At 42.9% G+C, this 21,203-nt stretch overlaps 1 protein-coding gene across 2 annotated transcripts in view; it reads right to left on the reverse strand.

Moving 5' to 3' along the window:
- Window positions 1-19,616, reverse strand: part of DOP1B (DOP1 leucine zipper like protein B) — a 65,661-nt gene extending 46,045 nt beyond the window's left edge. For both annotated transcript variants that reach the window (XR_014009391.1, XM_081198740.1), the window contains exons 1-8: window positions 19,495-19,616; window positions 15,202-15,364; window positions 8,560-8,741; window positions 7,233-7,403; window positions 5,397-5,586; window positions 4,062-4,160; window positions 3,380-3,503; window positions 1,595-1,704 (exon numbers count right to left, since the gene is read on the reverse strand). Coding sequence is in view for 1 of the 2 variants with exons in the window: in XM_081198740.1 (XP_081054866.1) it covers window positions 1,595-1,704; window positions 3,380-3,503; window positions 4,062-4,160; window positions 5,397-5,586; window positions 7,233-7,403; window positions 8,560-8,741; window positions 15,202-15,339 (1,014 nt within the window). In the remaining variant the exon portion in view is untranslated. The remainder of the gene's footprint in view (window positions 1-1,594; window positions 1,705-3,379; window positions 3,504-4,061; window positions 4,161-5,396; window positions 5,587-7,232; window positions 7,404-8,559; window positions 8,742-15,201; window positions 15,365-19,494) is intronic.
- Window positions 19,617-21,203: the final 1,587 nt, after the last annotated feature.

Consider the following 21,203-nt stretch of genomic DNA (forward strand, 5'->3'; position numbering starts at 1 on the left):
ACGAAGATACAAGTAGATCCCTTGCAGTCGCTAGATACCTGATTAATGTTTTATTTCAAAAGAGGAGAAATGGGTCACTGTATGTCTCTGACAGCTTAGCTAAAACTTAAGAACCATCAATAAGTGCCAGAACTAAGACATATACCCCCCCCAAAATCTGATGGATCTGAACTGTGGTTTACATAGAGGGAGCTTATTGTGTATAGTGTTTACTTAACTGAAGTAAAATTGGTTCTATATGGGTGTTTTAACTTGGAACTGTTTAAACTGTATTGTTTATGGATAAATTCTGATGTATTGTTTTCGATATGGGCCAATGGCCGCAATAATTCTATCTATCTATCTATCTAGCATTAACATTGTCACTTACTCTAATCTTACTGCTTACTGCTAATCTCAAAACACAGCCAAACCCCGACTGAAAAGAAGGGTGGAAAACTGACGGCAGATTCCAAAGCCATTTTCAGAATTCCTCTTTTACAACCTAACATTGTGGTTCTCCTGCAACTGCAGAGAAGACATAGTGGCTTGAGCTGCAGCGGCTAAAGTAGTATGTGGTTTGGCATGGACAGGGGAAAGAGCATAGCCAATAGCTCCTACCCACAGCAGACAATTCCCCCACATTGCCTTTAGAACTAGGAACCAGCATCAATAGAAGTATAGTTTCCAGTACCGCTCTGTACTGCCTTGGTCAGACCACTTATGAAATACTGTGTTCAGTTCTGGGCATCACAATTTAAGGATATTAACAAGCTGTAACGTGTGCAGGAGGCAAGCAAGATGATCAAGGATCTGGAAGCCAAACCTGATGAGGAATGTTTGAGGGAGTTGGGTATGTTTAGTCTGGCTAAGAGAAGACTGGGAGAAGATATGATAGCCATCTCCGATGGTGTTTCCTGCTTGGCAGGGGGTTGGACTCGATGGCCCTTGTGGTCTATTCCAACTCTATGATTCTATGATCTCCAAACATCTAAAGGGCTGTTACATGGAAGAAGAAGAAAGCTTGTTTTCTCCTGCTCCAGAGGCAAGGACACAAATCAATGGGTTCAAGTTACAAGAAAGGAGATGCCAACCAAACATCAGACAGAACTTTCTGTTCAACAGCGGAGCAGACTCCCACAAGAGCTGGTGGACTCTTCTTTCATCGGAGGTTTTCAAGCAGAGGTTGAATGGTCACCTGTCTTGGGTGCTTTAGCTGAAATTCCTGCATTAGAGGGGGTTAGACTAGATGATCCTCGGGGTCCCTTCCAACTCTACAATTTTATGACTCTATGAATTGAAAGGAAATGTTGATTTTTCTGCAGTTCTAGTATTATGACCTGCTTCCTCCTTGCACTCAGAGCTACAAAACAGAAGCATAACTAGTAGAGACAGTTGAATGATGTCAGCAATGAAATGCAGTTGCTGACATGGCTGTGCCACTTCCTCCTGCTGTACCTACACACTGAGACTGGGACTGGATGCTACCACCAAAATTCCCATATGTGATCCTATGAGCTGCTGAGCTTGCACACGGGTGACTAGGCAACAAGGAATGTATCTTTCAGGAAATTTATTATAATACAGGTTACATTCTTCAAGGAATATTACGCACCTCAACTAAAAGATCTTTGGAATATTTCCCAAAAAAGTAGAAGGCATGGTCCTCTAAGGACATAGAAATAGACGGATCTGGTAGAAAAGTACCTCCCTTGATATCAGAACCTGAGAACATGATAAATAAAGAAAATATGAAAGTGGATTAAATATCATGAATGCAATATAATATACTTTTAAGTCAACGGCACAAACAACTATGACAAAGGTTGAACTGCTTTTCCCTTCCGACATTAATAGCACTTGAGCCATCAGTGTGGAATCAGGGGATTTTGCTTAATTTGGCAGCAGGACCAATCTAAAATAAAGTGTGGCAGTACGTTTAACTTTCTTTGGTCTTTTGTAGAGTCACATACATGTCACATTCGATACTGTAGGTGGTGGAAGCCCATAATATGAGCTACTACTATAGATGCAATACATGCATGCTAACTTTCTGTGAGTTATATTGAGACCAAAGCGCATCCACCAGGAGCTGTGTATCCAGCACTGTGGGCCGAATTCTCTGGAGCTCTCTTCCAGCTGAGTTCAGACAGGCCTGCTGGTTGTTGAACATCTGGTGCTTTATTTTAGCAGTACCCTTTCCCAATTTCTTTTAACCTGATTTTATCTTCATTGTATCTTTTTTGTGACCTTATTTTGCACCTTCTCTAGACTAAGGTGTTAAACAGACCATAAATGGTTGAACAAAATGTAATAAACAGGATGTCAGATTTATGCTCGTGCTATTAAAATCTGACATGAAGTTGGATACACTTTCCCCTCACACATAAGCAATATCTAGTATGGATGTAAAATAGTGATCTGGAGATAGGAATCTGACTTATACACAGCCAGATCACTCACTCTATCTAGTTCAGTATCATCTCCATTGCCTGGCCACAGATCCCTAGGGTTTCAGACAAAAGCGTTTGTTTCTCAGCTCTATCTGAAGATGCCAAGGATTAAACCCGGGACTTTTTACATACAAAGCATGTCCTCTACTACTGATCCATGGCATTTACCTGGTAAGTGAAATATAGACCTTTAATCCCACCAGTCTTACAAAGTGAATAATCAACTGTCCGGCTTAATATTGATTTCTGTTTCACAAAATAGTTCATAATACAGTGGACACGGAGCCTTCTATTAATTTAAACTTTCTACTTGGTATTCCTGAATTACTGAGAAAGCAAGCTGTCAATTAAGTCACTGAGTAAGCAATGTATGACAATAAAGGGTGCAATTTTTCAAAGACAAAGGCAGTGGTAGCCAATGTGGCACCCTCCAGATGATGTTGTGCTACAGTTCCCATCAGCCTCAGCCAGCTTGGCCACAGGTGATGGCGGGGGGGCATGTTGGGTACCCCTGATCTAATTGATACTTCTGTGATACTCCCCTTCCATTGGGGAAACGCTTGTGCACACAAAATCTTATGCAAGGTAACACAAATGGCACTTCTCTACATACAGTATAATCATAACCCCGCCTACTCAGAAATATGTCCAATTGCATTCAGTGTGGCCTATTTCCAGGGAAGTGGGGTTAGGCCTGCAGCTGTAGTTGTGTAAGGCAATTCCAGCAAAGATGCATATAATACAGTGTTTGGGGATGTCTGTATACTCCCTGAATATCCCAGGACAAAAATGTTGTAAAAAACGGTATTCTGCTGTAGATGGCCCATAAATACAGATGAAACCTGGAGTTTTTAAACATTCTATTTCAAGAGTGTGCACTAAAGTTATCTGAATACCAATAGCAAAAATTACACACAAAGATAATGTGGCTATAATTTGTACAGTACCTAGCAGCCATGCATATAACCTTCTGTTAAGTGACATATCTCTTCTTAAGAGAGTTTGGGCAGATGCTGAGAGAAGGTGGACTATATCAGATCTAGACAGTGTGACAGCACTTTCACTGGGATCCTAAACAAAGAACAAACAAGTCAGATATAGGTGAGTTTCCTCGAACAAAAGCCAGGAAATGCAAAAACAAACAAAGCCACCGGCACTGTGGCAATAAAAAAATTAGCAACATAAAACTCCTCTCACTTTAACGCTGCAATCTGTTCATGTCCATCAGGACCAAGACAGCCTAACCATAGTTCTGATACTGGCAACTTCAAGACTTGATTTATTGCAATGCAATCTGCATTAAATGTCCCTTGAGGTGGCCAAGAAACTGCAGTTACTAAAGCAGCATGTTGTTTTGGTGGTAGATACGGCAGTGAACTCCTTAGAGAACCAGAATTTTGTACAGGGCTGCCCCTTCTTTAAACATCTTCAGAATACTTACACAGAGACCAATGGTTTGTTTGATTTTGGAATGGGTGGGGGAGAACTAAAAAATAAACCCAACCGGAAACCAAGGCACCACTTGCATGTACAGAAAATGTACAAAGCCTATGCAGGTTTCCCTTGCACTTGCCTGTCAGTGTAGCAAGCCTTAGAGTTGGACCACAAAAAGTTAAGTCTTTTCCTTACCAAAGATGAATAAAATGGGAAGAAGAAGAGAACCACTTCCAAAGTGTTTCTTTGCACGAGAACATTTGAATCCAGCATTGACACACAAAAAGCTTTCACCTGTAAGAAAAGAACAGAATTGCATTTGAGGAATACACCCCTCTGCTGCCAAGGAATATACCTGGTAGTGGAGGGCATGACGGAGGCACAAGCTTCCCTTGGGCAAAGGGAATGGGAAGTTGTTGGAAGTGTTAGGATGTAGTAGGGCTGATGGGGTCTGCATGAGGATAAAGTAGGTAAGAGTGTAATCCCCATGCTTCCTAGACTCTCTTTCTCACCTAACCTGTAGTGATTTTTTTCAGATGCCAGACTCTTAGGACTGCTGACCTCACTTCTTACTTCTCCCTTCTTTGATCCCACTTTTTGCTTCTCTCTTCTGCAGAGATGACAGAGCAAGCATGGCTCTCCTCATCTCCTTCTTAGTTAGGCAGAACTAGGGCCAGCTTTCGAACAAACATGCATTTCGTCTAACTAATGTAGCTTTCTTATTTTTCTATACTGAAGACTCTGTGGGCACTGAGGGACACTGACAAACTGGAACGTGTCCAGACGAGGGCAACCAAAATGGTCAAAGGCCTGGAAACGATGCCTTATGAGGAACGGCTAAGGGAGCTGGGCATGTTTAGCCTGGAGAAGAGGAGGTTAAGGGGTGATATGATAGCCATGTTCAAATATATAAAAGGATGTCACATAGAGGAGGGAGAAAGGTTGTTTTCTGCTGCTCCAGAGAAGCGGACACGGAGCAATGGATCCAAACTACAAGAAAGAAGATTCCACCTAAACATTAGGAAGAACTTCCTGACAGTAAGAGCTGTTCGACAGTGGAATTTGCTGCCAAGGAGTGTGGTGGAGTCTCCTACTTTGGAGGTCTTTAAGCAGAGGCTTGACAACCATATGTCAGGAGTGTTCTGATGGTGTTTCCTGCTTGGCAGGAGGTTGGACTCGATGGCCCTTGTGGTCTCTTCCAACTCTATGATTCTATGGTTGCCTTCAGCGAAAAGTGTGTTCCTCCAAATAGGGATTCAGTGCAGTTCCAGTTCAAGGTTCTGCTGGTGCATATAAACTCACCCTCTTTCCAACAGTTAAACTGAGGGAGATTTCACATGGTCCCTATTATTCTTAGATTTGTTGCTGTTGATCAACACAGCCAGAGAAAATGATCTGAGAAAGGACATCCAAGGATGGCTATGTATCACCTTCATGAGTGTATGATTAGTTTGTAGTTTGCCCATGCTTCTAGAATTGTTTGTTTAGAAACGCATACAAAGAACACACATTACCAGTTGTGTAACCTACCATGAGCTTAGTATCAGTTCCCAGCATATACTTCTGCTGTTTTCCAGATAATTCTCTGTTGATATGACTAACAACAAAAAGGGAGGCAGGCAGCCTTATGGAAGGACTAACCAGGACACTCCCCCATAATGCTGAGTAAAACACTTCTTTGCCAATTACTAGAGACAACTTCACAAGTAAAGCATCTGTCCTGTGAAAACAAAAAGAAGTGGGAATGAAAAAGGGAAGTTTCTATACCACTTCCATCAAATGACCATTCTTTTTTTTTTTAATAAAAAACGACAGCTTAATCTAGAAAAGATCACTCACTCCAGTTTGGAACTGTCACTGCATTCACATTTTCACATAATTTGTCCCTCTGTCACGAGTTATACCCAGTCTAGGCCTGCTCTTTCTACAGTAAATTAGTATTGCCACTCATGTACATCACAGGTATTCAAAATTGGGAACTGATGTTACGGAAGAAGATGGAGAAATGATTCTAGGATTGTGCTGAAGGAAATTACTACTCTAGTCAACCCTACCACATTTTAGCAATTGTGACTCAAAGGATCATGCGACCATGCCTTCAACCATACAACTTAGATAAAAAAAAGTTCACCCTTTGGCTGCTAATTATTTAATGCTGTCAGCATTTAAATATAATAAGGGGCTACTTATGGCCATCTGCTTTAAATCTCTCCTCCCCACCAAGTCATATCACTAATGGGCAAGACTTAATGTACGAGTCACCCAATGATTGCTCATAATCTGAATAAATTAAGTGGACAGAATCTCTTGATCGGAAAGAAGTAATCACCTCAGGAAGTGCTGATAAGAACAGGATGCAAGCTTCCCACCTTTGTTTCTTCTCTTTCAAATACAGATTTTTGCGAAGATTTTGCTTGGGGGGCGGGGAGTACCGACATGTGGTGGCGGTGAAACATATTGGAAAGGTAAGTAATACTAACAGTATCTCATTCACCTGCCTTTTGTGGATTTTGGTGAAGATCTGGTGTCTGAGAAGGCTTTAATATTTGAAAATCATTTCTGATAGTTCAGATGTCTACATAACTGGATTAATGTATACTATGAATTTGCAGAATTAGAGAAAGGAAGCCCGCATCCTGTGAGCTTAACCAAAAGCAAACTACCCACACAAATTATGTGCATAATTAAATAATACACGTAGTAGAGACAGACTTGATGGCTGACAAGACTCTCAACTACACTGCATCAGTTCTGCATCACTGATGTTCCAAATCTCATACCAGTCATAATCTTGTTAGAGGCCTTAAGTCTCAATGTTTCATCCCTTACTCCTATCTACAATAGGCAATAGTGACATACTTTGCACTCTTATAAGACTGAAAGAAAAAAACAAAAATGCTTAGGGTGGGTTTAGAGGATAAAGCTCAAGCAAATGTTTCCATAAAACTCTGAAAATAGGCAAGGCTTTCTCTAAATTCCATTGACAGAGCTTGTAAATATTAAGCAGAAGGGAGCCTTTCCTGCTGCTTCCAGATGCCTTTTGGCACAGCGACATTTCCATTTGTACCCAAAAAAACCTGCTTGTTTGCACTTATGATTCTGCAGCCACAGGCACTTCCTGCTCAAGTTGTCCTGTGGCCCTTGCCAAATACAAACAGAACATCTTAACTCTTAAATCCTTACAGCTCTGCCCTTCCTGTTTCTTTCAGTAGCTTGTCTTCTCTGACCCCACCAAGAGCCTTTCCACATGCTCCATACTGCACAGGTGAGCAACTCTTGGAAGTGGGGGGTTTCTATTAAATAAATATATTTTTAAAAAGTTTTTAAAATGTAATGACATTTATTGTAAGAGCAAGTGATACCAACCTGTCATAGATTTCTGACCCTTCCTCCAAACCGGGCAGGAGTCCAATCAAGAAGGCTTGAAGACTTGGCAAGAGGCACTTCTGTAGTGGGATAAAGTACTTCTCGTACAGGCCAAGAAGAACAGGCCTCACCGACATTGCTGCATTTGCCAGCAATGGAAACAAGCCTGAGCTGGTGGCAGAGAGAGAATGAGAGATTTAAAAAGGGGGAGTGGGTGTCAGCCATTGGTTGCATTCACACATTATGTTAAATTACGGCTTAGTATTACAAGGATGTGTTGAACACCCCATTCAACTACCTTGGGCTTGTGCACTTCCTTCTCCCCTGAGGCAGCTATGAGAAAGTTTAGAAACATTTGTTCCCATTTGAAATTAACCACAGCTTTTTGTGACTACTGAAACCTGGAAAACTGTGGCTAATCTTAGTTATTTGTTCAAACAGGTTACCGTATTTTTCGCCCCATAAGACGCACCGGCCCATAGGACGCACCTAGTTTTTTTTTGGGGGGGGAAAGGGGAAAAAATTATTTCCTCCCCAGGTGCGCTGCGCTAATCCCGAAGCTTGGGGCGTGCGGAGCTCAGCATGCCCCAAGCTTCTGGGTGCCAGCAAGGTCTCCGCTAGCCATGGGAGAGCCGCGCGGCTCTCCCAGGGCTAGCGGAGCACTGCGCTAATCCCGAAGCTTTGGGCGTGCGGAGTTCAGCGCGCCCCAAGCTTCTGGGTGCCGGCAAGCAGTTCGCTAGCCCTGGGAGAGCCGCGCGGCTCTCCCAGGGCTAGCGGACCGCTGCGCTAATCCTGAAGCTTGGGGCGTGCGGAGCTCAGCGCGCCCCAAGCTTCTGGGTGCAGGCAAGCTCTCCGCTAGCCCTGGGAGAGCTGGGTCTCCCACAGCTAGCGGATAGCTTCCTGAAGCCTGGAGAGCGAGAGGGGTCGGTGCGTACCGACCCCCCTCACTCTCCAGGCTTCAGCGAAAGCCTGCATTCGCCCCATAAGACGCACACACATTTCCCCTTCATTTTTGGAGGCGGAAAAGTGCGTCTTACAGGGCGAAAAATACGGTAACCTCAAACCACACTTTATGAAGTTGGCTCGTTTCAACAACAATAGCGAAGACTAACTACAGTTCAGGGTTTGTACATGACATTAAACTGTAGTTTACCTGAAACAGAAGCTCCAAATCTGCTTTTTGCAGTTGCACTTGAGGGGAGGGGAAGCGTGAGCTTGAGTGCCTTCTGCAACTCATCCTTGCAGCGTTAAACCAGAGTTTAATATTATCTGCAAGCACAGCCACTAATATTAAATTACAGTCTTACTTTTTAAGTAGAATGTTTACCTGTATAGAAACAAGTCCTTTGCAAGCCATTTGGTTCCAATGATTTTAAATATTATTTCATAGGTCTCTAGTGCCTTTAGGTGCACTCCACTGGGCAACGCTGGATGTAAACACTGGGATAACCTCTTGCTAATAATCAGACGCCTTGGTAAAAGGGAGTACTTCAAATTACTTTGAAGAGCCTGTAAAATAATGGTAGGAATTAAATGTTATAACTTACATCAACATTAGTCAGCAAATGAACTTAGCCAAAGCTTTACTGTAATCTTCTACTTAACAGAACTAGCCTTCAGAGAGCTGAGGCTGCTGAAGAGGCCAAAGATCACCTCAGCTGTGAGTCCTGGAGAACCTGCTCCCTGCCTTGATGGCCTTTTCCCACATGGCCTGAGAGGGTGGGGCCTAGACTGACTCCAGTTACAAAAACTGAACCTGCCGAAAACACTCTTGGGCTGGAGTACTGTTTGTGTGTGTGAGGGGGCTATTGCTGTTACTAGTTTAAATTGTTTTGTACCTTTATTTCAGATCTTATGTGGAAATTGTTTCAATTTGGTTGTGTATTTTTGGTGTTTTATTTATTGTTTATGGCTTTTCTTATGTTGTAATTATGTATTTTTTCATGCTGTAAGCCACCTTGAGCATGGTTTTGACTATGGAAAGACAGCACAAAAATCAGATTATGTATGCATGTTGTTACTAGCAGACTTATGGGGACATGGGTAGCGCTCTGGTCTAAACCACTGAGCCTCTTGGGCTTGCTGATCAGAAGGTTGGTAGTTTGAATCTGTGCAATGGGGTCATCTAGTTCACCCTGCTGCAATGCAAGTATCTCAAAATGTGGTCCCCATACAATTTGACTATGTATACAGTTGCGCTACTAACCCCTGTTCACCACTCTGAATCTAGGGATTGGTTTCAGAAGGACAGAATTGTGTTAAACAAAGGCATGTTTTGTGGCATAGAATAGTAATAGTTCTCTCTTTTCACGGAAGTCCTAGAACAGGCAGAATATGTAAAAGCTAGAATATATAACTGGGTTGGGAGCAATTAGACAGAGTGTAAACATCTGGACTATTTGTTAAGGGTATGTGAATTGCTATGCTGAGTTTGCAAAAGTAAACTGATCAAAGATGCAAACGACTGCAGCTAATTTGTGATCCATAATGCAAAAGAATATGGCATTAGAAAAATATTTAAAAATTCATTCAACAGGGTTTCCCCCCCCTCGTGTTTTTTATTACAAATTTAAACCCATCTTGAAAATTTTGCTAATCATTTTCATTTCTACAAACAAATGGATATGGGTGTGCAAGGGCTGTATTGCTATGTCACTCAAACATTCAGCTGAACAGCTCGTGGGGGCACTAAAACTTCTTATCAGAAGGACTCAGTTACTCTATTTGTCACATGATAAGGAAATAGTATGAAGCAATGGTCCACACATCATGCTAAGCCAGGCCTTGCCTCAGTGCAAATGTGTGGGTTCTCAGGAAGGTGCTCACAGCCACTTTGTTCTTCTCTGGTCCTTTTTGGTGCAGGAGTGAGCTAAGCTAAGGTTTTCTTAATGCGTCATCTGAACCTGGCTGATAGTTAAGCTCTTGCCTGACTAGCAATGAGCTGTATTATTATTAATACTAACAGTAATAGTAATAAGAATAACCCACCCTTCTGTCTATGTTCCCAGGGCAGGTCAAAACAATTTAAACTGCAACATTAAAAATAGCTTAAAGCAAACTACCTAGTAGTTTTAAGGCAACAAATAAATTTTGAAATACTGTAAATCAAACACTGTTCAACATTACTATGACAAGTTAGCCTGGTCAACATCTGCTACAACATCAAGACCTGTCAACTGGAAAATCCCCACTATCCTGTTGAGAACTTAGTTTATACCATTAAATCTAATTAAGACCAATTACAATCACTGCCCATAACACCAACGAGGCATTTAAGACCCAGAAGTTCAGAATGTGATTTACTACCTGCAGCAGAAAAAGCCAAGAAAAAAACCCTACACATGCAAGTTTGAAGCAGATGGGGAAAGAGTATTAATGCACATGTAAGCAAAGGTAGTACTATACAGCTTTGCCTGGCACACATAAATTAAGTGTGCATCTCAAACTAAGATTAATTTGCAAGTAGTCATTCTGCCTTGACCACTCCATTTATGTGCAACAAATACCTATGTTCTAAGCAAATGGAGCACATTCCAGTGAACATTTCAAAGAAAAAACTTATTTTCCAAGGTTTTCCTGTTGTGTTATGCCAGTGCCTAGCAGCTACGGAGTAGTTACAACTGAAGAAGCAAAGAACAAACTAGGTGAGTATGGTCCCCAATGTTAATTTTTTTCTCTCTCTCCAAAGATGGGGAAGTTAAGCAGTTCCTTTCCCCTGCCGTTCCTCTACTTAACTTGTAGCCTCCCACAGCTGTTCTTCATTAAACATACTCACACAAAATGAAGAGACTGTTACATGCATCTGTTGCATAACGTATGCTGTGGCCATGAGTAAGAGTTGCTCTGCATGATTCTGTTCCATCGCCAATAGGAAGAAAATGCTACCATTTCCATACCAACGTGAATAGTCAGTACATAAAAGCCCATATTAAAAATAGGTAAGACGGTCGTGGTAGAATTGTTACAGAAAACTTCAAGAAAGAACAGGGATGAAAAGAAAGCAATAGGAGCTGGCTTATGCACATTCACAGAGGCAATGGCAAAAGTGAGATACAGCAAAGATTTTTTAAATATTTTCTATATGCTGTTATAAAACTTGCAGCTGGCCAGCATATAGGAGGGAATAAGTCTAAGAGGACGCCTGCTATAAATACATGCAATTCATCTACAAAAGGAAGTATGTTTCCCGATTCAAAAATTACCGACAGTCAATCAATACAATTTGTATAAAACTCACTGACTGATCAACAAATTTATTTTAGGACTATTAGCCTGCTATTAGGATTAGCTACTACAAATATTTTTGCACATGCCTGTTAACTCAGACCAAGCTCAAAGTGTACAGGATTACAGAGTAAACTGGGATTGGTCTGTGCGGTGCCACACCACTGACCTCTCAAGGGCTGCAGCTTATAAGAACTGTGAGGAGATGGGTCAGGGTGCTGGAGAAGTCAGGGCTACACGGGTGCGCCAAGAGTGCCAATCCAGCGCTCCCACCAGTGTGCCTGTGCAGTCTCTACCTTGCTGCCACCCTGACCTACCCTGCACCATTTAGGTAAGTGGCAGCAATGCTTTTGTCAGAAGGATGGTAATATGGCACCACCTCATTACCCCAGATACTACCTTGGCCCACTTGGGGCACTTGATGTCCTTGGGGCAGGCACCTCTAGCCACCCAAAGGGAGTGGGGAAGATAAACAAGCCATCACACTTTCTGGGTCCAGTTTCCCACCCCTGATATAGGTTACTGCAAAACAACGAAAGGATTAGTAAGTATGCCTCTGTGGAACAAACAGGTATTGAAGAATGTGCAAGCAAAGCATAGCCTAAACCAGGGTTTCCGAAGCTGTGGTCCATGAGCTAAATTTCAGCTGATCTGCAGTGTTTCTGAATTAGGACTAGGTGATACCAGCTTTTCAGCATCATGGTGTATCACCAGCCAATATACCGTGATATACCGTGATGTTGAAAAAACATGCTGCATTGGCCTCTGCCCACGAGACACTGGGTGAAACTGCCCCAGCTCTCACCTCAAGGGGTGAGGCTGTTTCACCCAGGCTTGTGGGCTGGGACAATGCAGCTTGTTTGCGCCACTCAGCTGGGCGGGCGGGGCGAACGTCCTCAGTCGAGCAGTTTAAGATGCAGAGGGAGGAACAAGCTGTATCGGCACCTCATCAACACAGCTTGTTTCCCCCCCTCTCCGTTGCAAGAGGGAAGAGTGGGATGGCGGTTTCACTCAGTGATATACCGATATATTGCCCAGTCCTAGTCTGAATTTGTGGTTGAAGTTGAAAGACAGCGCATCCATCATACTGAAGATTCATACTGATTTTTAATTGTATGGTATTTTTATTGTTTCTTACATTGTACAACTTACCATTCTATGAAACTGCAATTGCTGCAACAGGTAGAAAACTCATTAAATGGTCTGCCAAGACCAGGCATAGGCAAACTCGGCCCTCCAGAAGTTTTGGGACAACTCCCATGATCCCTAGCTAACAGGACCAGTGGTCAGGGATGATGGGAATTGTAGTTCCAAAGCATCTGGAGGACTGAGCCTGCCTATGCCTGGCCAAGACCGTCAGCAATTCTCAAGTGGTTCAAAGGGGGTGGGGTGGGAACTGATCTGTCAGGCTGCATGGGAGACCTAATTCCCTTGGGGATAACTCAAGCTGAAAACGAAATGAAGTTTGGGACAGGACGGAGAACAGTGAAACTAGAGGAATTATTGTGGAAATAGAAAAAAGGAAGCACAGATATTTCCCTGTTCCAGGGAAAAATGGAACGTGTGGAAGTCTTTTCTTAAGGCCTCACAGTGACCTAGGAGTTTATCGCAACAACTGATTTACCAGAGCTAAAGGGAGCTTTTCCTTTTGAATTATGGGTCATGGTTTTACTCTACAGAAACAAGTGTCATGCAGGCAAAGGCAATGATGGGAAACTGAAAGTAAGCAAGTTTTTAAAGGTTCCCTTCAGTCTCTAAAGGAAGGCAACTTGTTTCCCTTGAGACCCCTTAATTGGGGAAAGGAAGAGATGGGTTGAAAGGGGAGCAGGAGGCTTAGGTACACAGCTGTATCAAAATCAAGTCAAAGATAGAAGAAGGGTAGGAAACAATGGGGGGAAAGGAGGTAGGAAGGGGAGCACGCCAAATTAGGGTTGGAGAATTTGTCTCAGGAGATATCTCATGAAGGCTGAAGAACACCAGGGTCCCTGGAGAGAGAACTCTTAAAAGATTTTGCCTTCCTTGGGATGAAGCGATTTACAGTATTTGGTAAGCTGGTTGGACGCAAGCCTCCTAGCTACTGGCACTGAGTGAAAAAGTGGAAGCAGGTTCCATGTGCATAACTAGACAGGATCAAGGTCAACAGAGCCATCTTCTTGCGTCATAATGACATCAGGTGATTGGCACGGAAAGTGCATCTTCAGAATAGGTTGCCATAACCACCAACTGGGAGCTACACAGACTTCCTTTGAGCTTTGACAGATGCCAATCAGCTGGAAGGAACTGGGAGAGTGCCTTCAAAAGGGCTTGCTCTGGAGAGAGAGAGAAATGCTCTGTTTTAAACAGGGCATTTCCCCCTCTGCACAGGAAATGGCTTGGATTGAAAGCACTGTGAATCGTTTTTTCCAACTCTTTTGGATGCACTAGGGAGCTGCAAACAGGGAACTCCTCAGGGCGGCTGATCCCAACTGACTGGTGTTGATAGGGAGCTCCTCTTGCAAAGGAAGAATCAGGAGCTCTCTTTAAGATCCCGACAGTTCCTTCCTAGCTGCATATGTAGGAGTGGTTTTTGACAAATTCTTTCATGGGTCAAATCTGGACCAGAACCAGGCCTAATTAGGCTTGCAGGGTAGAGATTCCTCACCTCTGGCATCAGGGTAAGCACATATTCTGTTTATTATAGCTTATATATGCTGCTGTTTAACTATAAGCCCTTGCTTTGCACAGTTGCATCCAAAACGATGCTTTTTTGGAGTCAAAGTGCTAAGGCAGGGATGAAGAACCTTTTTAATCCTGAGTGCCACATTCCCTTTTGGATAACCTTCTGCGAGGTGGCACATACCTGTGGTGGGCAGTGCCAGAGGCTAAAGGAGGCAGAGCAATGAACATGAATTTTACTTTTGTACAGTAAACTAGTTTCTGCACATACTCACACACCCTTCTTGTATCTTCCATCCAGGCAAACAAGAAGCATTACCCAAGCTTAAGGACACATTCTAGCCAGGCAAAAAATATTAATAACTGAGCGTGTAAATCAAGGCAGGAGAGGGATATGGCTGGGGAGAGCTGAGGGCCATATAGAAAGGCCCGGAGGGCTGAAATTGGTGTTTGACCCTGAGACTCCCCCCCCCTTCACTGAGTGGTACACTTAAGCTGGCAACAAAGCTGAGCTCCTTAGTGACATGAAATACGAAGTGAGAATTTTGCTGTTATATGTGTAACTTGGTTCCATCACAACGCATTCAAACCACAACAGAAAAGTGACCAACCATTCTTGAAAGCTGTCACACTACACAGAGTAAAAAACACTGTTAACTCACGTCAGTGATATGGGAAGTTGCATCACTAAAGGGTCATGAATCGTTCATTTTCAACCCAACACATCACGGCAATTCATGACTTAGGAAATTTCAAAGAAGCTACAATTTCAAGAGAATCAACTGGATTTTTGGAAGCATAGTTGTCCACATAATCCAGCATGGCGGTTTGGAGGGTTTTGTTGCTCTGCTGCTATCTGTCCCTCCAAACTATCATTTGCAGCTGCTTTTTGTACTTCTGTAAAAATTGATTTGTTTCATTTTGCAACTGCCTTTTGTACTAGAATACCATCCAGAATCTGCTTATCAACAGCTTGTCAGAATGATATACAAACTGTAAACCTGCCTACTAGCTGTCATTATGTGCTATAAAATTTTCATTTTTATTTTTTTGAACAACAGTAAGAACAGCAAAAAAACAGATACTGTACCTTGTTAAGTTTACCAAGAGAAGATATAAGATCTGCCCATTCACTCGATGATTCAAAGTTCCTTAAAGCTTTATCAATTGCTGAAGAATAATTTCTGTATCTATAATCACCAAGCAGCTCCTGCTCTTCAGGGTCCATTTTAAATTTTCATAGCCAATATGTTCTTGGAAACAGAAACAAAAACAAACTCTGGTCAGATCTTAATGGCATTTTATATACTGTACTCATTATTTGTTAAATGTGTATGCAGTTGTCCTTAATGAGGGTCACTAAACACACAAGATTAGCTGATTTAATGCTCTTCTTGCTGAATTAAATTCTACCAAAAAATGTGATCCCACTGCTTTGAGGCTGTAGTTCAGTTCCAAAGATGCTTTGAAACTGCAAGAACCATTCACTGTTTCATACAAAATCTCGGAAATACAAGAAAGTTACTCATCAGTTATTTTACTGATAATGTGACATGATAAGATAATTAAATACTCCAAACTGCACACATTCACATATACTCGAATGTCCCACTTTCTAGGACAAAATACCCGTTAACATTCAAGGCTGTGTTGATACTTGAAATAGTATTGCTACAGACATGTCTGCTTTTTTCTTCATCTAGAAACCCTAGTATTTTATATTAAAATTGCTCTCACTGGAATCAGATTAGTAATTTTTCTGTTATGGGAAACCAAGAGGTTTTTATTTATTCACTGTAAGAATGACAATAGACAATTGCTCTACTCGGTACTCGTAATTCATGAATCCTATGCCGGTTCAGTTGTATAACCAAAGCACGTCAAACTGCACTAATGGTTAACAAATCACAGTTTTTCAGGCTCAAATAAGCATCTAAAAATGAAAATTACTGCAAATTGGTTCAGACTACAACTTGGCATTACATGCACAAACAGGCTTGAGCCTCGGGTTGGTGTGGACTCTCTACCACTTCATGCACATGATTTCTGCACTTGCTTCCGGATTCTCAGCAAACCATAACTTGCCATTTTGTCTGAACTGGGGTAAATCACTGTTTGCCTACAAGTCAGGGATTGATTTTGGCAAACAAGTAAGCAATGGTTTGTCCAGTTTGGACAACACGACAACTCAAGGCAAGGCGCGCACACAAGCCTGCCACCCAAACCTTTTCATGCACATAATGTTGTATATCAAACATTTTAACCAGCAGCAATGGAAAGGAATCCATAATTATATATGGCAAGCCTGTCATTAGGGTCTAACAGTACACACTTCACTACTAAAAGAAAATAGGTTTTAGGCATTTGTTGCAATTGACTCAGAGTGAAACTTGAAGCAGGTGTGGCTAGCCTGTGGCCCTCCAGATGATGTTGTAGTCCAGATGGGAGTTGTAGTCCAGAAACAGCTGGATGACTACAGGTTCCAAACTCCATTCTCACGTGCATTACTTGGTTCAGGCTTCTTCAAACTCGGCCCTCCAGATGTTTTTGGCCTACAACTCCCATGATCCCTAGCTAGCAGGAGCAGTGGTCAGGGATGGTGGGAATTGTAGTCTCAAAACATCTGGAGGGCCGAGGTTGAAGAAGCCTGACTTGATTTAATTGGTTTGCCAAATTTAGCAACTGTATATATTGCTTCTGATACTATGTTTTCATTTAATTAACATTTAATAAAATAAATGTACAGTAGTGATTATTTTTTTTCCCATCTGTCAGGAAACTGAGATATGTTTTAATTCACAGAGGCAGATGTAAACAGGAACTGAACACTTTCCCGCAAGCCTCAGTGAGCAAGTTAACAATTAACTCTTTATAAAGGCAAAAGCAAATGTAGATAGAAGGAGTTGCTTTCTTAGATTAAGAAAGCTGCTCAGTATGCTATATTATTAAGTGGGGGATCTTGGAGAAACATACCAGCCATTCTTATCATATGACTTTAGAAGCTATGGGCTGTATTTGCTGTAGCACTAAGGGTATCTTTCCATTTGTGACAGCATTTTTGCTTACCATATGTAACAATACTCTCTCTCTTCTTCCCCTGCACACTGTTCCAATGGTTCTCTCAAGGGAAATCCCATTGTGCTAGCAGAAGCCCTTGTCCTGGCTTCTGCAAGTGCAATGTCCTAGTTGAATATGGCTCATATATTTTAATAGTCAATAAAATCTTCATGCTGGGCCTTTCAGCAGCTTTCATTACTATCAACCACGTAGAAAATGATGTTGCATGTGCTACATCTTAATAACCATGAGAGAAAGTGTTGTGTATTTTTCAGGCAAATGGCCATGACTTCATGGTGGCAGGGGAGTTTAATAAGGGAAAGACACAGTCAAAAGAGGCCACAAAAGAGACAAGATCAACTCAGTATTCAGAACTGCTATTTGGAAACCCTAACGGCCTCCCAGAAACCAGTTTGAAAAAAGCACCAGCAAAGGTATCTATGTCTGTGGTGGTGAATTGTCCCACACACCATGAGCCCCAGGTGACCAGCTAACATCTTTCTAAAAAGAGTAAGCTTCTAGCAGTCAAGGAAGTGAGATATGAGACAAAATGTACAGCTGCTATTTTTCTCATTTTACTAGCCTTTTTCACTAGCTGATGCAGACTTTAGTCTAGCAGAAGTCCCTCTAAGCGGCTGTATTCTTATCAATACCTCCTGCACAGCAGGCAGAAATATTCCTGGTCAAGAGCTGGAAGGACAAACATCCTCTATTATCAGAAGTGTGCAGAAGAAATAAAGTGATCAGATCTGCCCCCTAATCAAAATTACCTCTGGTTACAAACTTAATTCATTCAAGAGGTCCGTTCTTAACCTGAAACTGTTCTTAACATGAGGTATCACTTCGGCTAATAGGGCCTCCCACTGCCGCCGTGCGATTTCTGTTCTCATCCTGGGGCAAAGTTCTTAACCCGAGGTACTATTTCCGGGTTAGCGGAGTCTATAACCTGAAGTGTTTGTAGGTGTTTGTAACCCAAGGTACCACTGTGTATGTTCTGTCACTAAAATTTGATGGCTATCATTCACAACCTTGATGGCCCTTTGTATACTCTAAACTTGAAGTCTGGTTTTCAACACCCTAATTAAGAGTGTCACCAATCACTGGTAGCCTGGCAACTCACCCATTGCCAGTTTACATCTTGGATATGGTCCCTATGCCTCAATCAGTAAGTGAGAAGGGAAAACCTACATCAATTACAACATCTTGAATCAAATGGTGCACTACACCATGTAAAGCTGCACTGCTAAAATTCTTATTTTTAAAAGGCCACTAAAGGTTTGGGAACCATGGATAATGAGGGTTTGTTATCCAAGTATGACGGCCTTGAAAATGAACAAAGAACACAGGACAATTAGGAACTTATCCTGGGAAAAAAGGTCAAGTACAGAATAAAACAAAATGCACTAAAAGAAAAACAGCAACCAGACATTTGTTTTTAAAATGCAACTTCTGGTCAAAGCACACACAAGACTCATAAAACGGGGACAATAGACCATTGATGTAAATATTGTTACAATGCCCTCTACTTCTCTCCATTTTGCTTACAGACAGGGAAAAACTGCAGCGTTTGGCAGTGATGCATTGTCCTGCGGAAGCCAAACCTGTTCTACCGAGCCTGTTTACTGGTGCTAAAATCAGTGCTTCTCTCAAATCACCCCCCCCCCTTCATTTCAGCTCTGCCAGATCATTCAGACACACAATGGTGTGCAAATAAGGCGAGGTGGGGAAAGATACAGCATCGATTATGCAGTAAAACAGCTTTTCCTCCCCCCGCCCTTCTTTCCCTCTCCTCGCCTTTGACAGGCTGCTGCTCCTACATAGCAAACACAACCCAACAGCTGTTCTCCAGCAGCAGCAATATAACAGGCAGCTGCGAAAGCACCCGAGAGGGGGGCCGGCAGCAGGATACAGACAACCTGTAGAATCGCAGGCACTGCTAAACACGTAAACAAACAAACAAACAAACAAACACGTGTTTATGCCCTCTAACATTTCTACGCCTGCCTATGTGGAGAAGCGAGGGAGAGCGCTGGCTTCCACCTTTCCCCCTCCTCAGGTGAAATTAGGAATAAGCACCATTTCAGAAATATAGCGAGAGAGAGATCCTGAAGGGATGCTTAAGGGAGAAAATGGGGTGTTTGCTTTGTTTCCCCCTCTCCCCACCTGCGCTTCATTGGTCGGGGGGCAAACTGGTCCCTTCGTGGAGGGAAGAAGGTTCCCCCCCAGCAGTCCTCCCTATGCAGAAAAGGGAGGGGAAAGAGGAAGCATTGGCAGGCTGGACTTCCTCAATTGCAGCAGCAGTTTGTCCCCCATCTTCCCTACTCACCAACTGAGGAAGGAGTAGGCGGCAGAGGCGTCGCGCTGGCTGCTGCTGCTGCTGCTGCTCCCACCGCGGAGGAAGGGCGCGCGTCGCCGCCGCAGCTTCGCTGAGGCTCCCCGGCCGCTTCCCTCTCCTGCGACGTGTCCCGCGGCTGGGCGGGGCCGAGGCGGGAGCCAGAGACTACAAGGAAGGGCGGGGGCGGAATCTCCCGTCGCCAGGGCGGCCGGGCTACTACGCCTTCTCTTCGCACCCTCCCCTTGCCCTTGCCGGATGGGGGAGTACCATTTCGAAGCGCGGGGGGGGGAAAAGAATGGTGACAGCAAGATTTACGGGACACCCGCTTTTTCTATAAAGTGGCTCGGGGCTTCGCCTCGTCCCCGTTATCGCCTTCCCAGCCGCTTCAGCGTGGACAGCTCGCCTTGGCGATGTTTAAGTCGGATTCAAAGGCGCAGCTGCCCACCCCCACCCCGCCCCGATGAGATGGTGCATCCCAGCATCGCGCGTTTGGGCACGTCTCTAGCTCCACCTGCTGGCAGAAGCGGAGACTGCAGGGTTGGTTTGGTTCGAGTGTGGCACTAATCTCGGAGTTCATAGGTCGGGCTGCTGCGGGCAGTTTGGGAAATGCCAATCTCGTAATTAAAAGAGGGGCTTAATCTGTGTCCCTGGATCCTGCAAAAAAATCGAAAGGATACTGTTGAAAGGTTGGGAGATGAAGGTTAGCGATCCTTTTCACTCTTCGGCTTTTGGTTGTAAAAGTGTTTCCAGAGGGGGCTTTATTAGGTCAGCCGAGTCTAATTTTTATGTACGTATGACTGACATGTTTCTGTCCACACCTTTTTTTAGTCATCAGTTTTGCATAGGTATTCCGTTATTTTCCCAGCCATCAGTGGGTGGCCCCTGATGAAATATTTCCATGCTGTGTTTTCTCCGCTCAGTCACTACTCCGTGCTATCCACCATTGGCTTTTCCTGTTTGGGGCATGTGGGCAGCTATTTCCACAAGAAGAGAGCAAAAGTAAATGTTACCTGATGTTTCACTATTGGCAAAATTGAGGATTGTTCTTTGGGGGTCGGGGAAGAATTAGGATTTCCCTTTGTAGTATTAATACTACTACTACACTGGACTTGTATGTTTTAACTATGGTTGTAGATTATTAGAGCAGTGTTTCCCAACCTTTTTTGGGCAAAGGCACACTTGTTTCATGAAAAAAATCTCGAGGCACACCACCATTAGAAAATGTTTAAAAAATTAACTCTGTGCCTATATTGACTATATATAAAGTAACTCTCTTTAATAGGAATCAAATAAACACAAAGAAAGTATTTTATAATTACTTTATTATGAAATAGTAAGTAAACAGAAATATGAAAAATTATAAAATACTTGATTCAGTGCGCAACCTGGGCCTGTTTGGCTGAACACAAAGCTGATTCTGGCTGGAATCGAAGAAAGACACACACGTAGCTCTTCGTCAACAGCTCTCAGTCTCTCTCTGTATTTAGTTTTTATAGCAATCATGCTTGAAAAGCTCATCTCACACAGATATGGGAAATGGGAGCAATGTCAAAATAGCTTTGTTTGCCAGAAGGGGGAACTCCTTGGCAGTTTCCAACCAAAAACTGTCCAAAGGTAGATCAGCAAATCTTAGCTTGAAACCACGATTTTGTCTCAGTTCAGTTAGTTCCTCCTGCTCCTGTAAAGTCATGTCCTTTCCA

This window comes from Podarcis bocagei, assembly GCF_964188305.1.
Source record: "Podarcis bocagei genome assembly, chromosome: 6".
Lineage (NCBI taxonomy): Eukaryota > Metazoa > Chordata > Lepidosauria > Squamata > Lacertidae > Podarcis > Podarcis bocagei.